The sequence below is a fragment of the Gadus morhua genome, chromosome 6 (genome assembly GCF_902167405.1).
Source record: "Gadus morhua chromosome 6, gadMor3.0, whole genome shotgun sequence".
Classification (NCBI taxonomy): Eukaryota; Metazoa; Chordata; class Actinopteri; order Gadiformes; family Gadidae; genus Gadus; species Gadus morhua.
Genome location: NC_044053.1, coordinates 11,003,545 through 11,025,384, shown reverse-complemented (window position 1 = coordinate 11,025,384; position 21,840 = coordinate 11,003,545). Strand labels below are relative to the sequence as shown.

The 21,840-nt window shown below is 47.5% G+C and overlaps 2 protein-coding genes across 2 annotated transcripts in view; one reads left to right on the top strand and one right to left on the bottom strand.

The window, feature by feature from the left end:
• Window positions 1–2,491, top strand: part of thbs4a (thrombospondin 4a) — an 11,925-nt gene extending 9,434 nt beyond the window's left edge. The window contains exons 21-23 of the mRNA XM_030358433.1: window positions 118–290; window positions 633–772; window positions 1,048–2,491. Of these exons, the coding sequence (XP_030214293.1) occupies window positions 118–290; window positions 633–772; window positions 1,048–1,097 (363 nt within the window). The 3' untranslated portion in view covers window positions 1,098–2,491. The remainder of the gene's footprint in view (window positions 1–117; window positions 291–632; window positions 773–1,047) is intronic.
• Window positions 1,828–21,840, bottom strand: serinc5 (serine incorporator 5). The gene is made up of 12 exons (XM_030358434.1): window positions 21,531–21,840; window positions 13,494–13,661; window positions 9,997–10,175; window positions 8,566–8,660; window positions 8,378–8,471; window positions 7,114–7,325; window positions 6,392–6,484; window positions 5,811–5,937; window positions 5,184–5,253; window positions 4,931–4,967; window positions 4,071–4,215; window positions 1,828–3,531 (listed from the first exon to the last, which is right to left on the bottom strand). The coding sequence occupies exons 1-12, from the start codon at window positions 21,555–21,557 to the stop codon at window positions 3,387–3,389; spliced, it is 1,392 nt and encodes a 463-aa protein (XP_030214294.1). The 5' UTR covers window positions 21,558–21,840; the 3' UTR covers window positions 1,828–3,386.

Below are 21,840 nucleotides of genomic sequence, written 5' to 3'. Positions count from 1 at the left end.
TGTGTGTTTGTGTGTGTCTGCGAGAATGCAGTTATAGCATTCCCCCCCCCCCCCCCCTTCTCTCTTACACACTGAGCCGCGGCCACACCATGTTCCCTCTCTCCTCCCACGGCCCAGGCGGTCAAGTCCAAGACGGGTCCCGGGGAGTACCTGAGGAACTCCCTCTGGCACACGGGAGACACGGACGACCAGGTGCGGCTGCTGTGGAAGGACCCCAGGAACTCTGGCTGGAAGGACAAGGTGTCCTACCGCTGGTACCTCCAGCACCGGCCCCAGGTCGGCTACATCAGGTATGGGCCGCCGGGGACACGCCTCCACCTTTGGGCCATCGACCCCTACATCGGACAGGGGCAGGAGCAACTATTCAGACCTATCCTTTTGGTGACTGCCATGTAGCAGTTCACCCTTAACTTAACTTAACACCGAACAACCCTGACCTTGACTTCAACCATCTCCAACCAACCTCAATCCTTTACCAATGCGGGCACACAGGCACGCACGCACACACACACACACACACGCACACGCACACGCACACACACACACACACACACACACACACACACACACATGAAGTATACATTATCTTCCGACCTAACATTCGATGCGTTGTGTGGGGGTGGGGGGGGTAGGGTCCGTTTCTATGAGGGCTCGACCCTGGTGGCGGACTCGGGCGTCACCATCGACACCAGCATGAGGGGCGGGAGACTGGGTGTGTTCTGCTTCTCCCAGGAGAACATCATCTGGTCCAACCTGAAGTACCGCTGTAACGGTGAGACCCCCCCCCACCCCCCCCCCCCCCCCCCCTCCGTTCTACAGCAGAGGGAGCATCGAGCCAGGCTGCACTACGTCATTGATTGATTTCATTTGACCATTTCGATGTATGAACAGCAATCTGTGTCATACATCGAAATACATAGTCAGGGATGACACTGAGGTCTGAAGGCTTGTTTCCATTGGTGTCTCCCTCACGCTGTCCTGGAGAGTGATACTACAGAGCTATGAACGTGGTTAATAACTATGTCATTCCTTCTCTTGCTCCGTTAGACACTATCCCTGCGGACTACCAGGAAATCAACAGCCAGAGTGCGGATTAAATCCTGAGACATTGACATGCAGATGGAAGACCATTCATTGCCTTATTTAAACACATGGCATTCATGCGTTTTGTGTTGGCTTCTACAGTTATTCTAACACGTCTCAATGCAGGTGGATGTTGTATGGGCAGAAGATGCACCTCCTTGCAAGTGGGTTGAAGCACAGTAAAGGGAGTAAACGTGAATTAACGTAAAAGTGATTCACAGTGACTACATACTAGAAAAGTAGCTTTTGGTACAGTTTTTTACTCAACTACAGTGTTTGTAGAATACATATATATGCTATGTACTAAATATATATAACTAAAGTAATAAAGCATATTTTAAGCAGGAATGTAGAACTTTGGTAATGTTGTACTTTTCCTAACTATTCTAAGGTTGTATCTTTTTATATTTTTCACAATAAATATGACTTTGAATATGACTTAATAAAGTACGAGCATTTGTTCATTTTTGTTGTTTGTAAAAGTACTCAATGAAATGCTGGCAACACTCGGCTGAATGGCTGTAAGCAGTGCCATGTAGGACTGGGTGGAGGGCTTTAAGATGAGGATTCCCTCATGCAAGAACGACGCAGAGGTAGTAAATCAGACAGACGCTGTGCCAAATCAGTGACTCCATAGACCACACTCTTTAAATGGTTTAATTTGAACACTTGACGTTTATTTGAAATAGTTAGTTTGTGTTATGAACAAATGTGGGAAAATAAAACCAGAGCAGTGTACAGCCGTTTCTTTTTGATTCCTTCTGTACGATTTTATTCAAGTTTGATATGAGAACAATAAGCACCGTTTGATTTTGTACATTTGTATAAAGATTTAAAACGAAACACATGAAAAACAGCCCAATAGTGGTTTTGACTCTAGTATTAGGAACACCAAGCATCATTCTTACTCCAATTATTTTACTGGAAAGGACACAAATACAGCCAGAGTTCATATAAATTAGTATAAAACAGGTTTATACAGTAGAAAAACAACACAACAGAACATTTACTGTATTTATTGAATGGAAAGCCTTTGCACTCGAAGTGTACAATAAACTGTAACTCTGTACAACGAAACAAATGAAAAACTTGATTTTAATCAGTTCTTTTTGGTCAGCAAACTCAACATCCAGTGTTGAATAAATCTGTGCACACTTGCTTACAAGTCCTCCCTACTACTGAATTGGCCAATAACTAAGAGCCGGCGCAGAAAACAGAAATGTAAGCTTATATGTAGGTCGAAGATGTATGTTATTACCCTATATTGTATATGTGACTATGTATTTAACAGAATATAATATTGTATTCTGAGCTCTAGCTTTGGCAAATATTTCTCAACCCTGACTGCGGCTTTTACAGACGGTCAAACCAACTGCTTCCTGTATGGGGGGGGGGGGGGGGGGGGGGGTAGGAAAGAAACAGTGTGGACAAAAGTGGAAGTTTAACCGAATAGCCGATAATTGAAGTAGTAATTTAGTCTTGAAGAAAGAGCCATAATCGCAACGTGCTCATACATGAAATGCAATATAGGTTGGTGATTCATTGGGACATTTGTGTTTTAAATAAAAACAAACTTGTTCAGTTGCATAGAAAACGACTACAAAAAGGGTTATGGATAAAGCGAGCACAGACAAAGTCCAGTGGATGTGAGCCTGAGAGATGAGTTTTCAAACCAGTTTAAGGGACAAAAATAAAGGATTAAAGTGTCTCTACACCGACTTAAAATCGATAATCAATCTGAGCCCAACCATAAAAGTGTATTCCGACTTTGTCAGAGTGATCAACTAAAAGGACTTGGGCTCTTCTAGACCAACTTTGCGGCCCAGAGAACTATCCACAGGTAAGACTCACAGGATATGACGTTTCCGTGAAGCGTGGACAGGAGACAAAGTTGGAAATATCAAGAACTGTACAGCGCACACTGTCCCCCAATTCTGTTCAACTCCAACCCTGCATGTAACAAAACTCCAGAAGTCATTGATATTCAAAAACACAATCTGCCATCAAGGCATCAATAACAAGTCAACATAGCTTAAAAAACAACAAAAAAGTGTCAAAACAACGACGTCTACTAAAACGGGAACAGAGACTTCCATACGGGAGGGGGGGGGGGGGGGGGCTGGGGGGAGTGTAGGTGTGTCGTTCAGGGGGGTAGAAGATCATGGTGGTCCCTCGGCTACGCTGGAAATAACCCTACCTAGACACGTGGCTACAATCACATTACCCCGACACAAGTCTAGAGGTGTGTGTGTGTCTGTGTGGTTGGGTGTGTGTGCGTGTCTGTGTGTGTGTGTGTGTGTGTTCTAAGCCTCAAAGCGCTTGGGGCAGACCATGGGCGCCACGAGCGTGCAGAGGTACAGGATCAGGCAGACCCAGCAAGACGCCATCTTGATCCAGAACACCGACCAGCTGCCTTCCAGCAGCTTCTCGATCTCATGGTTGTCGTAGCTACGGTGAGACAACAAACAAACAAAACAAACACTGAGAAACAATGCAACTGTGCAACGAGGCATTCCTCACAAGAGTTTGAGGTTAGTAAAAAGAAAAATCGAAATAAATCAATTTTACTACAACTCCTAAAAGTATTAGTAAATCAATTTTCTTTGTATAGCCCTTCATCACAGTAGGTCTCAAACGGCTCTGCAGGCCATATTTTATGACTCCCCTAACCGTAGCCTCCAAAAGTGTCTGGGAAAACTCTTAAAATAATTATCAAGTAAGAAACCTTGAGAGGAACACAACTTCTAGAGATGGTTTGGTTGGCAATGGGACTACATGACGGTCTTGGGGCATTCAAACACTAGAGGGAGCAATCGTCATTTGAGTGGACGCAGAAAAGCATCGCTTTCATCAATACATTTCCCCAGATTCGATTTTGCTATTCACGATATGCAAAATAGAAATAAACGCACACATTGAGCTCTCACTGAATGGCGGTATGTTTGCGGGCATCAAGACCATGCCCTACAGCGTGTGGCAGTACTCACTGGAACCAGTTTGTGACGGTCATCATGACATAGAGTGAGCCCAGGAAGAAGACAAAGTGGAAGTAGGAGTAGCTGTAGATGGTTCCCTCCTGCTCGTCGTACACCACGTTCTGACCACCGCCGCTCTTCTCCTCATCGTTGTCATCTGAAAACGCACACACACATTATTAAATAAACGCACATTCACAATGATGAGTGTAGCTAAATGTAGCTAAATAATATAATTTGCTTGCTTTTACATCTTTTTTTTGTACTAACCTAATGTTTTGCAATGCGTGTCATTGCATGTTATTAAACTGCATCATCCAACATTGTAATGTTCAATGGTGGGATAAAGTCATGATGTGAATTAATCATATAAAATGCTATTTTATTAATTAATTTAATAATTTTATTTTTACACATTCATTCTTATTCATCGTCACATGACCCGAAAATGTCCCCTCATTATGCATCACAGTCTTAGTTTTTATGTCCTCCAGCAGGGGTCAGTGTGAGTCTATTCTAGACACACGTCCAACCAGAAAGCTGGCTACGGCATAGTAACCTCCTAGTAACAGTGACATCATTTCTGTTTGCTGACCAATGCTTTCTCACCATCTGCGCTCTGGCACAGGAATAACGATAAGCAGAGTGAAATCCACTCTGGCAGAGAAATGAGAATATGGCATATTAATGGGCAAAAGAAAAAAAGATATGTGAGAGGGAAAGACAAAGGGCTAGGGCTAGGGTTAGGGAGAAGATATAGAGGGGGGACATTTTTTATGTAGCCATTAATGAGAGGAGGTGGAGAAGAGAGAAGCAGGCGCTAGACTGGAAAACCATGAAATATGAATGAGGGGAAGATATGAAGTACCCACCCGTGTCATCACCAAAGCAGAAACAGCAGCGCGCTCTCTGCAGGACAGGGAAGAAGGACTCAATGAACGCTGGGTTTCTCATGATGACACAATGGTGTGCACACAGATGACTTGTTCATCCATTAGAAAGATGTGGGCCATTACAACTCCTTTACTAATTTCACCCCTTTAACACAAATTAACAGTCCACCAATCAAAGGAATGCAAGAACATATGCGTGCGCACGTGCGAGTGTGTGTGTGCGTGCGTGCACCTCAGTCTCGGGCTCACTGTTTCTGCACACACGGAGCGCTGCAGAGCTCCGTCTGGTGGTGGAGGTCAAGCTTTAGGGAGAGAAAGAGAGAGGGAGAGAGAGAGAGAAGAAGGTGGGCGATAAGAGGCTTTGACGCGTGAAAGGGAATGCACAATGGAAGGAGAGTCATTCAGACTGTATTTTTCCAGTCATTTAGTCCTTTAGAAAGTTGAGATGGCATGGGCGTCCCCCCACTCCTCCCACAGTCTCAGGTCAGGGGAGGGGGAGACCACAGGAGACACGAGGCCTCCACGTGATTGGAAACACATGTGGCTCCGCACTGGAGCCACATGTGCTTCAGCCCCAGCACTCAGCCAGCAGCCAACCAGCAGCCCCCTCTTTAAAGTGACGGCCAATCAGAGGCGGTCTTTCGCCGCAGATGCAGTGTTGTCATTTGTTACCATCCTTTCTTGCTCTACCGGGCATGTCGTTGCAGTCTGGGGTTAACTGGGTTAGTGCTGACCGAGGCAAGTGTGTGTGTGTGTGTGTGTGTGTGTGTGTGTGTGTGTGTGTGTGTGTGTGTGTGTGTGTGTGTGTGTGTGTGTGTGTGTGTGTGTGTGTGTGTGTGTGTGTGTGTGTGTGTCTCACCATGAGTAGAGGACGCAGCAGAAGAGGATGACGGCCCCCACGACAGTGACGATCTTCTTGTCGCTCTCGTTCCCAGAGTTGAAGGGGAACACACACACTGTGGTGTTCAACCCGGCAACCTCGTACGCTAGGGGGGGGGGGGCAGAGGTAAAAAAAGACATGGGAACAATCAACAAAAAGCAAAGAGGAACGTTAGCAAGAGGCCTAGCGTTTAGAGAGGAGGTGGAATAAAAATCAAGGAGGTTTCCATTAACACAAACAGAACGATAAGATAAGATAAAACTTTATTAATCCCACCGAGGGGAAGCGTTGAAGCTATTCATCAACGAGGAGGGCTAAAGAGACGATCCTGACAGCGGATGTCTCCCTAGAACATTGTGTACACTAGAGAAGGGGGTAGCGCCTACATCGTAGCAAAGCAGTTCAATTATAAATATGATATTGAATTATGAATTCACTCAAGAGCGAGTCAGGTCCTAGCCATTATATCCAATCACAGCCCTAATCCCATTCTGCTGGGTCGTAATGGATGCGTGTTCGTTGGTTTGTTGTTGTTTGTTCGACGGCATGGTCGTACTCACTCTCTTTAGGTTTGCTGGAGAAGGCGGAGAAGGTCAGGTACATAACGTACACGCTGATCACACCGGGCTGCAGCAGGCCGGAGGTGGGCTGCACTGCAGGGGGACACACACACACACACACACACACACACACACACTCAATGGTACTGTATGGGATAATTAAGGGATTGTGTCCAGTGGACAAAGGGCATTTGTCTGCCTGAATACCTAGTGGAGTTTCAAACTGATGAGAAAAAAAACATGAAGGATTCAGAACTGGTTTTTCTACTCCAACTGTAGTATCGGCTGAAGTCTGAGCCAGTTCTAGTCACTGAAACGATTGGTGGCGGAGAGACAGTTCAGGGACGCGATCCCCAAACGGCAGCAAAGTTAAAGTTGACATCTACCATCATAAACACAAAACCATTTTAGTTGATTAAATTTGTTTTGTCACTGCTAATCGCCGACCTCATGGGGCGATAGTAGCAGAGAAAGCATTGCTGCTGTGGCTCTCGTATTCCCCATTGTGGATTCTGTGATCGATACTCTGTCTAACCAAGACCTTTCCGTTTGTATAAGTAGGTATGCGCGTGTGCCTGAGCACGCACACACACACACACACACACACACACACACACACACACACACACACACACACACACACACACACACACACACACACACACACACACACACACACACACACACACACACACACACACACGGCGGGGGGCTGCTCTCACGTTTCTGGATGCAGGGGGAGATGGCGAGCAGGGAGACGATGAAGCACAGGCTGCCGTTGATGCCCAGCAGCACCTTGTTGAGCAGGCAGGCCTCCGGGTGTGTGTAGAAGAGGCCCATGAAGGCAACGGCGCCCACTGCCACGCTGAACAGGAGCAGGGTCACCAGGGCCAGGGCGGCGTACCACAGCCGGTTGTACTTCACCCCGGAACTCCTGCAGGACAGGGCGTGGAGTGTGTGGGGGGGGGGGGGATATGTGTTAAAGAGTGGGAGCGAGATCCACAATGCAACATGACAGCCTAAAAAGGGGAGGGAGTCGAGAACAATGCATCACAGGAAGTGATTGACAGACAGCGAGAGAAAGGAAAGCCACTGAGAATGTGCCATGTAAACAGTAAACTGAAAGGGTTGAGTCAAGGAAGAGCTAAGGTTGTTGATTTTATCCCACGCTCGAAATAAAAGAGATTTACAGCCCGTTAAAGAACTTTGTTGGTGTTTGGTGTGAAACCCAGCTGTTATCTTCCAACTCTGGTGAAGTATTTTACACATGGCTACGGACACATGGCTTTGGTAACAAAAAAGCTGAACGGGCCTTCAAAGCCAAGCGTGCTGTGAGGCACATGCTCTCCACGCACAGGAAATGGACTGTGTGCAAACACACCACGCACTCCATGAGCATCCTGGACGTTTGGGGAAGGCTTGGCAGCCGGCTAGGTTCTGATTTCGGGCCTCGGAAAAAGAAACAAGACCATACTCTCCAATGGTGGACCAGATTTTACACGCACCCCCCTCTGAGAGAAGGTCTATTCCTAACCCACGGGCTCTTTGGCTGTTTTCTGTGCAGGTCTGTTCATTAAAAGAAAATGAAAGGAACTGCATTAATATAGCGCTTCTTAACCAGCGGCCTCTCAAAGCGCTTTACAGTAACCTTGCCTAATAATCATCCATTCATAAACACATTCACAAACCATGCAAGGCGACAGCCAGATCGTCAGGAGCAGTTAGGGTGAGGTGTCTTGCTCAGTGACACCTCGACACTCGAACTAGCAACCTTCTGGTTACCAGCCAATCCGTTTTAACTCCTAAGCCACGTGCCGTCCCAGTGCTGTTCAAACTGTTTCAATGACGCCTTTGCAACAAGGCCAGACGTAGAGACAACAGGGAGGCCGAGGATAAAAAATTAACTAAATTAAAGAGAGGGTGAGGGAGCAGTGAGAGAGAGAGAGAGAGAGAGAGAGAGAGAGAGAGAGAGAAAATTGCTCTCACCAGTTTGTGTTCCATCTGTGGGCAAACTCCACCAGCAGCATGAGCTGGATGAGGAGGAAGATGAACCCCCCCACCGCCCCTATGTACCGCCACACTGTAATCAGCCAATCGGAGGAGGGAGGACAGTTCAGACAGGGCAGGAAAACAGTCATACAAAATAGCAGCGTTGCATTAGCCGGGCTGGTTACCTTTCAGAAACATCATCTCGAAGCCTCCCTCTTCTGGGATGAAGAAGCCTCCAACGCAGCATGCTACCAGCAAAACAAACTTAGGTAACCAGAACCTGCAATTTATGAACATGGATATTATGGCAGGGCATGCGTGAGCAAGGCAATACATTCAGATTAACCACCAAAACAAAAAGGAAGCTCTAGGGATGGAGGTCTTCTTTTATAGGCTTAGGATTGTTGTGTTGTGCTGTGAGCCTCACTGGTCGGTTGGAACAGCTACATTTTGGATGGATTTAATGCAGTCTGGTCAGGTCTGGACATGGTCAGTGTTTAGGGAAACCCTGTTTCTCTACGGCACTGTTGCCCTCCAATGAAAACACAGATTCTGCATCGTAAGCCATCAGAAAGCTTCACGTGTACTCCAAGTATATAGCCTTTGTGGTAGAAATTAATGATTATATTCTATGGTAAACCATGATTATTATTAGGCCTGTATATCTAATGGTAGAAAACATTTAAGGTGTCTCTGGACTCTGATCCAGAGCTTGGAGCCGGGGAGTCTGAGGTCAGAACAGATGGTGGAACCCCTCATAGGAGCAGGAAGCTAAGGGGTTAAGGCGTGCTGACCTCAGCCTAGTGTCTTGGGCTATCTTTGTTGACCATTTGTTGACCATTCAGGTTAAGACGGATTTATGACTGATTGTGGGCGGACACCTCAAGAAAAAACTGTTCTGTGTGTGTGTATAAAAAGACGCTGGAATCTGATAAAAAGCAGTGCTTTGCAAATCATTCGGCTGTTGTCGTTGTTGCTTTTTTAAACTATAAAGTCTTTTGTCAATACTTGCTGCGGACCCCTCGATTTCTTTTACTCTCTCTTAAATGAGTCGAAGTGTTTTATATCTCGGTAATCCACGACACCCTCAAGAAGGACTGGCCACCCTCCGCTTTTACTCTGGCACAGTGTCGAACAGCATCGTACATTTGTTGTTTCACATTCAAGGCCGTGCACTTGTCTTTACTTTGGCCGTTTCCCCACTGTTTATATACACGGCCCACAGGGGCTAGCCCACAAAGACCACAGCCAGCGACTAGCTGGGGAGAAAGACGTAACAAACCTACCCAATACCACAGAAGTTTAAGACAAGGTGGGAGTAGGACCACACACACACACACACACACACACACACACACACACACACACACACACACACACACACACACACACACACACACACACACACACACACACACACACACACACACACACACACACACACACACTTTTCTTTGACAAAAGCGTTCAACTTGTATAGAACTTTTATTTATTTATTGTCCATCGATCCCTCATCAAGCATTTTGTGCTGCAGTTTCACAGACAAACTCAATGAAAGATCCATCCCACTGGCTGTACAGCCTGACCACAGTGCTGGCTGTAGCGCGGGTACCTACCCGTTGTGGATGGTGGCCCTGCAGCTCTGGCTGTTGTTGAGCCGCAGCGTGAGCAGGAAGAAGAGGAAGAAGAAGCAGGCCATGCCGAAGCACACCTTGTACACGGCCGAGTAGCCCACCAGCATTTTGCAGGTCTCCCCGTCGCCCAGCTTCTTACACATGGCACTGTAGAAAGGGACCTGACACACACACACACACACACACACACACACACACACACACACACACACGATAATGAGTTGACATGTTGAACAAGGCGGGGGAACGTCTGTTCCCGTCCTTGCTCACGCCCCCCCAAAGCAGCAGGAGAGGCAACCGCCAGCGACACGAAGACCCTCTTTCATCCCCCGTTCTCTGAGCTTGTATGTGTGCGAGTGTGTGCGTGCGTGTGTGTGTGTATACGGACATAAAGCGTGGGTAGAATAAATTAGCAGACTTCCTTTCACAGAGTCAGTAAGGGGAGAAGAAAAAGAGATGGGGGCGGGGGGGGGACGGAATATACTAGAAAGGAACGAAAGGGAGCAGAATGGAGGTAAAGAGGGCCCATCGGGATCAGAGTCCGGGGCATGAAGGCGAGGGGCTAGAGTCACGAGGGACAAGCCTTCTGGGGGAGAGGCGAAGAGGTGTGTCTCTGGGGGGAGGGGGGGGGCACATAGGTTGATGGAAGCCCGCTCAGGACAGCCGGATGGCCTGTGGTGCCTCTGCCTGGCGTCACTGGGAGAGCATAAAGGGCTTCTGTAAACAACGGGGGCTCCGGGGACGCGGGTGTGCAGCTGGGGCCGTGCGACCTCGCGTGCGCACCTCTGCCTCTCCACCAGCAGGGGGCCTCGGCAGGGGGAAAAGCCGGTAGGAAAATGAGATGGAAAACAGAATGGGAGCGAAAGAGCACTTCGACAGACGCCAAGGACCCAAGTTCCATACTTGCACACGCCTTATAAATGGAAGTCTATTTTGCCCAACTGTTTTTCCTCTGTCAGACGGCGGGCCAACACAAGCCAGCCATGAAGACATCTTTGGATGTGTGTGTTTAGTGGAGACCATGGAACGGCTGGCTATGGCGGAGGGAGGGGGGGGGCAGAACTTGAGCCAAGCCGGTGGGTACGTTTTGTCTCAGGGGACATTAACATGTCCATGGTGGTGGGCTGGTAGAGGGGGCACAGGGGTTACGGCCGTGTCAGGCTGCCGTAAATCTATGGAGGAGAGGGACGCTCCATAAACACAAAGGCCACTCTTTCAGACCCCGACTTCCCACTGTGCTCGCTCTGTGACCGATACTGTGAGTGTGAGTGTGAGTGTGAGTGTGTGTGTGTGTGTGCGTGTACACACTCAGCAGGGCGTTTGCACGGGGCTATCAAAGGCCATTCTGTGCATTGCCGGGTCTTTTAACCCTGGTTCTCGCTCCCATACGGCGCTCCCTCCATGGAGCCCCCTCTCCCCACCACTGTAGACAGTACACTGGCAGAGCCGGAGCGATCGCGGGGGGGCTGAAAGGAGATTGATGAGGGGGGGGGGAAAGGAAATATCCCTGTTCTCAGGCCGAACAGGGGAGAGAGCTAGTGCCCCATCGCCGTGGTAACGCAGCCCGGCGGCATGCCTGTATGTGTTCTTCGCGGAGGTGAGAGGCTGGTGAATAGGCTAGCTTCTCGTGCTAGCTCCTACCGTGCTGAATCAAACCGGAGCGGATGGAGTACGGGGACGTTCTGGACGGACCTGAACACGGTTGTTTGTGTCGAGAATAAAACAGGCAAGACAACGATTGTGTCAAACACCATGACAACAGGGTGACTCAGGCGGAGCCGGGGGCCCAATGGGAAGACATCTCTGTTAGCACAGCCCCCCCCCCCCCCCCCCCCCCTCCCCCCGACACTACAACATTCCCTCTCCCGAGGAGAGGGGCTTCAAGTGGAATCCCCCTCAAAGCTCAGAAAACAAACTGCTACAGGATAGCGCGCCTCACGTTACAGCCCAACAGCACAATGGGCTGGGAGGATGAAAGGGACCAGGGGTCAGAACCAACTGGGACCGACGCTGAAGAAAGCCAAACGTCCTCCCACAAATCACCGAGTCATTTCAAAAGCCTGTTAACAAGTCGGGCTGTCAGCCCAGGCTACTGCCTCCTCCAACACGGCTTCAAGAATACATTATTATTCATTCCTAACTAAAATATATACATACACGCTGTCGAAGAAATAATGACACAATGACCCAAAAGACACGTTTTAAAACAGAAAACAGATGTTCAAGTTTAGATTCCTTAATCTAGAATCACAGAGTAGCCCCACCGCCCAGATTGGGTTCCGCCCCGTGGTGTGGTTTGATTGACATCAGTGTGCACATTAAGAGCGCTCAGCCCTCAGGACTTAAACCCAGGGTTTTAAACCGTCTGGCTGATGTGGTCACTAACATGACATGAGGCGGGCTGGGGTTATGTTAGGGGGCTGGTGTGGTCCCTAACATGACGTGAGGCAGGGTTAGGTTAGGGGGCCGGGGAATTGGAGAAACAGTGAGACACCAGGCAGGCTGTAGGGGCGTGGTATTGGGGGCTATTTGGGGGTGGGTTAGGTTACCTCCAGAGCTTCAGAGCCAATTCCCCTAACAAAGAACCATGGGTCTTTGCATAGTATTGTGTAAGACACACTACCCCACTATTATATGCAGCACTTGTATACAAGTGCCTTTGCAGTGTGTGATAACCCACTATAACTAATGCAGGAATATGCAACGCCACCGGGAATACTACATCCAATTACACTTGATGGCTGGTAACCTTGACTACTAGATCTTCTAGTAACCACATAATTACAGCAGAGGCCCTTTTTTTTATTGGGCCCTCACCCAGTTTACCAAGAAGGTTTACTTTACAGTACTCAGGGCTTGTATTCTTTAGAAATGATGGTTGAGGTTGGTTGTAATTAAGTCTCGAGTCGGCTAAGGCAGGAAACCAAAAGATTATTTATTTTCCTCTATCGACATTTATTGCTGCTAATTAACCGCCATTTTGTGTGTGTGTTTCTCCGTTTGTCTATGTGTGTGTTTAATCGTCTCCTTCCTTCCCCTCCACATTTCCCATGGGGTGGAACATGACCCATTGTAAACTGAGAACTCTTTCCCTACCTTACCCCCTTTTCCCCCCAGTTGGGGGTCATCACGAGCCTGCTGGAGCATTGTCTGCATGCCAATGCTCTGACCTTAAATTCCACTCAGCCCTATCGACAGATTGTTATTTTGGTTCATGGCGAAAACGTAGCTTGTGACAAGTCCGAACAAGTCATTGTGGAACCTGTAGAAGATCTTCTGTGGCCTCGGGAGGGGTGTGTGTGTGTGTGTGTGTGTGTGTGTGTGTGTGTGTGTGTGTGTGTGTGTGTGTGTGTGTGTGTGTGTGTGTGTGTGTGTGTGTGTGTGTGTGTGTGTGTGTGTGTGTGTACACATGCATGGTGTTGGTCACATTGATGCGTTCAGATCCTATGTTCCCATATACAGTGTGTGTCATCTCTCACCTTGTCGTGCAGCTCCTGCTCCACGGTGGGGGACATCATGATGGCACACACCATGGTGACCAACAGGAAGTACAAGGCGTACATGACGCGCGTGGACGTGGACTGCTTGATCTTGGGGCAGCAGTTGCAGCAGCAGGAGCAAGCCGCCGTACCACAGCAGCAGGCCAGCTGACGTGGACAAACAACAACACGTGGGGAAGGTTAGCTTTCACTTAATCCGGTCGGACGGCCATCTTTCAACAAACAACGTCTTCAAGTGTGCGCCATGATGACAGAAATGTGATCAGGGTTCAGATATTCATGGTTATTCGGGATCAATTGTGTTTCACATTAAAGTGGTTCCTAGCACTCAGGCACTATACTTCGAGACACAGAATGAATTGAAAAGACACAGCATTACATTACAGAGTGATTCTCAATGGGTGGGTCGCACCAAGCTGCGGTTGTTGCAGCCTATTGGCTCCCTGAATGTATTTATAAGCACATGAAAGCGTTGTGGGATAACTGCTATATTTGTTTAGGTGGTTACCTAATGAATCTTGACACATCCTGAAGCTAGAGCCGATGAGAACCACTGATATAGAGGACCACATCAAGGGGGAGAAGGATTAAAAAAGAAAAGAAATAAGGTCTCATAGAAATACAGCAATTCTGAACCAAAGAGATGGCAACAGAAAGATCCAAAATGTCCGCCCGGAGCCCGCGTCCCTTCTCTCATTCAAAGAATATATCAAAAGGAACGGCTTTCCACCACGACGGGAACAGTGGAGGCTCTCTGCTCACACACACACACACACACACACACACACACACACACACACACACACACACACACACACACACACACACACACACACACACACACACACACACACACACACACACACACACACACACACCTCGGTTATTCCCCCTCTGATGGGCCCTCATATAAAAAGACCAGGCCTCATAAAGACAGGGCTTGTGTTCTATTTCAGAAGGCGGAGGCTGGATAATTACACACAGCGTAGTGTCCTTCTGCACGGCCACCCCACCCTGCCTATCGGAAACAACTCCCAGCAAGGAGGGCAGCCTGCACAGCACACTGCTGCTGGGAGGAAGAGGTAGGGCCTAAAAAAAAAAAAAGTTTGGTTCCTGTTGGTTGTCAGTTGAGGTCATGGGTAGGTAGGAATTTATTTTATTTTTTTATTTTATTTTTTCCAGCGGCAGCGAATGATAGGTAGGTTGTTTTCATTTAAAAACGAGACAATTCGCTCATCCTTGTACAGAATGAAGAGGTGCTGTACCAAAACGTAATTATAGAGGTGCTGTACCAAAACGTAATTACATACGTAAAAAAAAATATATTTTTTAATAAAACTCATAAAATAATTTGGGTCGCACATAAATTGACAGGGTCGGTCGGAAACCGGAACCAAACAAAAAAATGTTTTAGGCCTAGAGAGGTGACTCCCACTGTTGTTGGGAGGGAGGGGAAGAGGTAGAGAGGTGACTCCCAATGCTCTAGAGAGGGAGAGGAAGAGGGAGGACTCCCACTGGTCTAAGGAGGGAGAGGTACAGAAGTGACACCCACGGATGTAGGATGAAGTAGAGGGAGAGAGGTGACTCCCACTGCTCTAGAGAGGGAGAGGAAGGGAGGTGACTCCCACTGCTGTAGAGAGAGAGAGGGAGAGGAAGAGAGGTGACTCCCACTGCTGTAGCTAGAGGAGACCCCAAACACAAGGCGATTAGGGTTATGGTTTGAATTCGCAGAGTAGGACATTTTGTCCTCGGAAGGGGAAAGAAGTGCACTGCGGTCTGCGGGTAGCTTTTTCTGCCTATAAGTGATAGGGTCAGATTGTAGAAGTCTGCGTAGACCGATTAAATGGAGATCCACGTCGTCAACACATTTTATCATGGATCTTTCATCGGTTCCGTCCCATTTTGTCCACGCTTCCCTCCGTGTAGCTCTGGCTAGTGTGACCCGTGCTGGTCTATTTTTTGCACATAGAAACCCCAGGGACAAGAGCCCTAACACTAACCATAACCTTACATTTCAGTTCTTGCGTACGGCAGCAAAATAAAAACAAAGCATGGTGCCACATTCTGTGTAATGGCTGCACGGGTCATGAGCCAGGCCGTTTAATAGGGGCCTCGTGTGATGATTACAGTAAAGCCAGTGTGAGACATGCTCTGATGAATTCTGCTACGCTTCACATGCCAGTTATCTGCGGTATGTTGCAGACTCGTGGCGGGGGAGATATACACAGGCACATGGTGCACATGAGCTGGCTCTGGCTGAATCTCAAGCCCTTCCACACTCTCTCCCTTTCCCTCCATCTCCCTTATCTCTCAACCTTTCCCTCACACACCACAAGCGTCCGGGAAGATGCTGTTGTGGGGCGGTTCTCCATAGTTAAAAAAAGATATGCTACATTGTGAATGTTCCAGTCATTGTCTTTGTAGGCCTACACTTTTATTGTTTTGATGATCTGGGGAAATAGAAATGTGAATGAATGAATTAATGCTTTACAGTGACGATTGGGCACCAGCCAACCGGCCACACTCGAAACAGCTGAGGAACAGCAAGGAATAAGGCTGTTGCCAAATCTAGCATGGAAGGGCATTCTTCACTTTTGAGTATGTGCTACTTCGTATAGCCTACGTGTTAAACAGCTTAGCCTTAGTTTCATATAACAGGCATCACATGTATAGTTGGCTATGTAGTTCATACGAGAACAGGTTGAACACAAGGCAATTCAAATGCCTGGGGTATTCAATTATCCAAGCTAAGATCGGCAAATTGGGTTCGTTTTAATTATGCATGCTGGCAGATGGGTGGAGGTGAAAATCTACATTAATTAGTGATTCACTTCTATTATAACCTCATTCCACTCTACTCCCATTATGAAGACTCAAGTCGCACAAATGTAGCTGAAAATGTTTGGAAGTGGAAAAAAAAAAAACTCTCTCTCTCTCCCCAGCTGTATCCAACAGTGCTATGGAAATTGGGGAGCAGCAACCCAAGTGTGTAAAACAACAACTGATTTTAGCTAGTTTTCACGGCAAGCCTGGTGACTCAAAGACAAACACCACCTAATTTTAGTGCTGCAGATCCGCCATCTTGCCTTAGCGAGGATGTATTCACTCTGAAGCATATTGACGCAACTCCTTAATCCCCCCGTTGATGAGTTTTGTATTTCATGAGGCAAGGAGGTGTGTGTGGGGAGGGTTGTTCCGATCAGGTCTCCCTCCTCCCTGACTGCACACACTTTAACAGGATAAGCCTCTGCCTTTGTCTCTGCGCTTTGCCCACATCCCTCATTGAATGGACCATTAATTAGCCGAAACAGACGGAGAGTAAGCAGGGGGAGAAACGGTACGATTAGAGCTGTAAGGGTGTTTAGATTTCATTAGTGAAGGGGGCCGGTTCCCTTCGTGGGCTACACACAGCAAAGCGGAGGGGAATTGTCGAGTGAGGAATTCCACCGGGCGTGGAGACAAAAAGGGTATCCGTGGCAACCGGAGCGGACCTGACCCTGTGCTCGGCCCCCCCACCAGCATGTCGACAGGTGGTTGACCGAGCTGCATGTTTGGACATCGTCTTTTGATTATTATTTAAATATACATCACACAGAACCCCCCCCTCCCCCCCCCACACCGACCAGCTTAGCGCCATTGAATCCTAAGCTTAAGCAGAGGGGTGTTGTTTGAGCTGTATACATGGAATCGGAGCACTTGCTGTATTTCCTAACATTTAGACCTAGAACTCACCCGCAACCCCCCCACCCCCAATCCACTCACTCCACTTTGGCCACCAATCTGCGTCACAGTCTCATGACCCCAACACCATGGGGGACAAAGAGATCCCTCTTCCTCTTCCCCTTCCCCACCCCTCTCTCTATCCCTCACTCTTAAGCACTGTTTCATGTTCTCTCATGGTCACCATAATCGCTCTGTTTCCTTCATTCTATTGTTCAGAACTTCTTCTACTGTTGATTTGCCTTCTCCTTTTCAACCCCCTGCTTTGGGTTGATTAACATTCATATGGGTGTCCTGATTCACTTACGTTTACCGAGACCTTTGAAAGTCCTTCAGCGTCTCATTTTGAATCTGCGTCTCGTCAATATAAAAGATCGAGCCAGTGCACACATCAATGAGGCCGAGGCCATCGAATCAAACAGCTGGTTTCATAACAGCTCGGCACCCGTCGACGGAAAAGGGGATGTAACCACACGTGCGATTAAGTCTGAAAATGGGCCCTGATTTGAAAACCTCTAAATAAAATCACAAACATCCATCTCATCTGCCTCGTTCCCTGGAAGTCTTTCCCCAACGGTCGCATCGAGGAGGAGGCTGCGAGTGCGCTCCAGTAACACACAAACAAACAGGCTGGTGTTGGCATCAGCCTGGATCAACACAGCGAGGCATACATCGGAACGCAGAGACAAAGGCAGAGGGCCGCTGTCGGAATTAGGTCACCGGCCGCATCAAGGCCAACAGAGCACACGAGAATCAAGAAGCACTGCCCTGTGTGTGTTTAACCATCACGATCAACAACTCTTGAGACCCCAGAGCCTTGAAGGATTTCATATGGACTGACAAACACCCTTGTGTTGTGAAGCGATGCGTTACGACAAGCTAGGTGCATTAAGGGCCGTTGCATAAGCTCTATGCTGATAATCGTGGTACTAGACTGTTTCTTTTTTTTGGAAGAGTTCATAACAAGCGGGTTATTTTGTATGAACAGACCCGATTTATTTTCTCTGCATTTCTACAGCAAGGCTTAGCCATTGTGATACTATTGCAAAATACATTGAGCGGTACTAAATTAGGATTCAAAAACAAAAATGCCCCCGACTCTGATGTCTTCCACAGGCACAGAGTGTATTTGATCGCATTTAACAAAAGAGCGCGCGTCGTAAAGACGTTTAGTGCTGCCACAGGCTACGGCAGCGTAAACGAGGATTGAATGTGTTGGGGAGGCAATCCATGTTAAGCTAATGCAACAAAGCACCCAAACACACAGGCAACAGTAAACAGCCGTTTGTTTCCCCTGGTAACGCCTGAAAAAAAAGAAAAGCATGTTTACTCTAACCGGTAGACTTGGGAGTGACTCAATCTTATCAGTTGGGGAAAAAGCAGAGGCACATAAACAAACACAAACTCACAGTTCATGCAATTGAGAAACTTTGAAGCGTTGACTCGGAAATTAGACAGACATCCCACTGACATAGTGAGACCAATTTCTTAAGAACGTGTTGCTGTTAAGTTCTTCTGACACGGTGACCACCAAATTGTTGCACTGAGTAAGAGCGGCTCTGCAATGACCGCATAAGAACGGAGCAGTGCTGTCATTGAAGAATCAAACCTCAGATGCATCCTCTTTTAACAGATTACAAATATGCTTTGAGGTTGAGCGGAGAGGCAGAGGCAAGCAGAAGGAAAGAAAAGAGGACACTTATAGAAGGAAAGGAAGCACAAGGAAAGAATGCACTAGAAAAGCAACGAATTCACAGGCAAATGCACACACACACAGACAAACATTTCTGTTTAGGAGGTGGATCCAAGTGTAGTTTGGCCTTCTAAGTTACACCTACTCCAATGCTCTTGCTCCTGTGATTGATACCGACAGCTCCTCTTTTGTTCGCATAGCTAGGCAGCTGTATACACACAGCAAAAATGTATCGGTCCTCTGTTTTCTATAGACACACACAGATCACTGGTCTCTCTGCTGCCAAATATATCTTTAAGGGGAAGCAGAGAGGAGCATTGTGTTTACTTCAGTGTCTGGCCAACTGCACAGGACCGGAAGCTAGCAAAAATAACTAGGTGAGGGGCTGTTACCCTATTCTAAACGTGAGCAATGTAAGGCTTGAGTATACAAAAATAAAAAGATTTTCACATGCATTGAAGCAATACCGGCGCCGGCAAGCTGATTCGGAAGAAGACATTTCAGATTATTACATCAGCCCTCTGTATCTCTATAGCATTGAGAAACCATGATTTGAGAGAATAAATCTTTGTTTTGACCAGAATAACAGTCTGAGAAATCTTCCAAGGTTGATTTTGGACGGCCCCTACTAGTCGTAAGTGCTCTACCGCTTATTAAATCAATCCAAAGCCCGGTGAGAAGATGCAGCACTGTGCACGATGAGGCAGGCCGGACATTTAGACAAAAGAGCGAAGAATTGTGTTTCACTACAACAGAACAGGGAAACAACAAATGTGTATTGAGGCCAGAGTAAGTAAGTAAGTAAGTAAGTAAGTAAGTAAGTAAGTAAATAAGTAGTATCAAGGAAAGCCTGAATGCCAGGAGAGGAAGACTGTGGACAAATGCCTTTGTCTCTGTTTTGCACGTCTGGCAGAAAATGTATCACTTTCGACCACAAGATATCCATGTGCCTTGGGATTTGCAAGGCCTGGCGTTATATATATATATATATATATATATATTCACTTAGGCTATCATTTTACAAGTCAGGGGTATTTAGCGGCTCTCGGACACCTGTTTCGGGGCTACTACATTGGCCCCACACACACACACACACACACACACACACACACACACACACACACACACACACACACACACACACACACACACACACACACACACACACACACACACACACACACACACACACACACACACCATCTGGGAAAGACAGCTGTCTGGAATGTTGCTGTCTGCAGGTGACCACTGGGTCATACCACTTTGACACGGACCCAATAACTAATTTATTACATGTTAGGACATGTAATAAATCGCAGCACACCATTGTGGATGTTGACGGAAACTGCCAAGTGGTACATGATTTGGTCAGGCCCTGGTCTGTTCTGTTGGCCAGTTGTGTATGTTAAATCAACAAGCAGAAGGGACATGAGGTTGTGACCGCAGAAGGTGTCACTTGAACCCAAAAGCTCATAACTCATCCGTACAGTTTAACTCCTCTGACCACTCAAAAGCTCCCCGGCTGCTTCTCAAATAGCCTCTGGAGAACAATCATTCACTCTTTCCATGCAGTGCCTGGACAGTCTGCTGTCATGGATGTGATCCAGGCATAAGAAGCCACCTCATCTCAACCCTTCACTCAATGCTGAAGTCAGCAGAGGGCCAAAGCCTGCTCCATGACTACACTCTGTCCCCAACAAGGTCTACAGCACCCCTGATCCCATTGAGTAATGAACAGTGAACTGCTCCCACGCTATGGCTGCCTCTTTCCGCAGACCCACTCCAAACAACACCCCCACCCTATAGCCACTTCCGAGTCAAATTGGACATGAGCAAACCACCCACCACATAGACAGAAATACTGAAGGATGTAGGAATATGGACGCCCTGCCTGGTAAAAAGGGGAAGACGTGTATAAATGGGGATGTCCACTGTAAGGGTGGTCCTTTACTAATTCCTACTGGGATAAGGTCTTGACAAGTGGTCTCAAGAAATGGTAGGTGGAAAGAAAAAAAACACAAAACTTTCGAAAAGGAAGTCAACCCCCACCAATGACTCATAGGCCTACACAACGTTTACCGTGTGGGAGGACTCGTTTGTCACCATTTGTTTAATAAAAGCTGACATGGATCATCTAGCGAGCAGAACAACAACGCGTATAACGTTAGCACTTAAGGAACTGAACTGCAATCCCCCCTGTTCATCGGTTCGTTGTTTCCAATATGACCCGATTTAATAACATCAAACAATGTTGTCAACAATGGAGACCTCGACGCTGGCTCTGGCTGCAGTTACCGCGACATAATATCGCCTTATCGCGCATTTTAGTTAAATCAATGAATCTCGTCAGGTCTCATCACTTTTCCATCACCTTCACCATGTATGATGTCATTTTTGAAAACCCACCAAATCAAATACAACTCAAACTAGCGTGACTTTAGGTCAGCGTACCTTCCCGTGCTGTGCTTGTCAAATACCTGCTGACCATTCATTTCCAGAGAGTTAAGAAAGGATAAAAAAAAAAAAGGCTGGCACACAAGTAGCCAAAGCTAGCCTCGAACAAAGGAATATTATCATCACAAACTGCACGAAGTCATCCTCACCTGCGAGACGCAACACGGGTCACACATTTCGCCGTGTGTGGGGGAGAGAGCGCCCCTTTTTCCTCAACGAAATAGAATTGTTACTTCTTTTTTTTTGTCCCTTCCGACAGCGAGTTCTCGCGGTGTGCTCCCTCCTGAAACGTCCTCCAGACACGAAGCGCCTATCGGTCAACTGCTCGTCGGTCTTTCCTATCGAGTAGCGCTGCTGTCTGCCTCAGCCACTGGCTGTCTTCTCCTCCTACTGCTGCTGCTCCCATTCCCTCCACCCACCAGCCTACTTTCACACACGACGGTGACGGTGGTGACGATG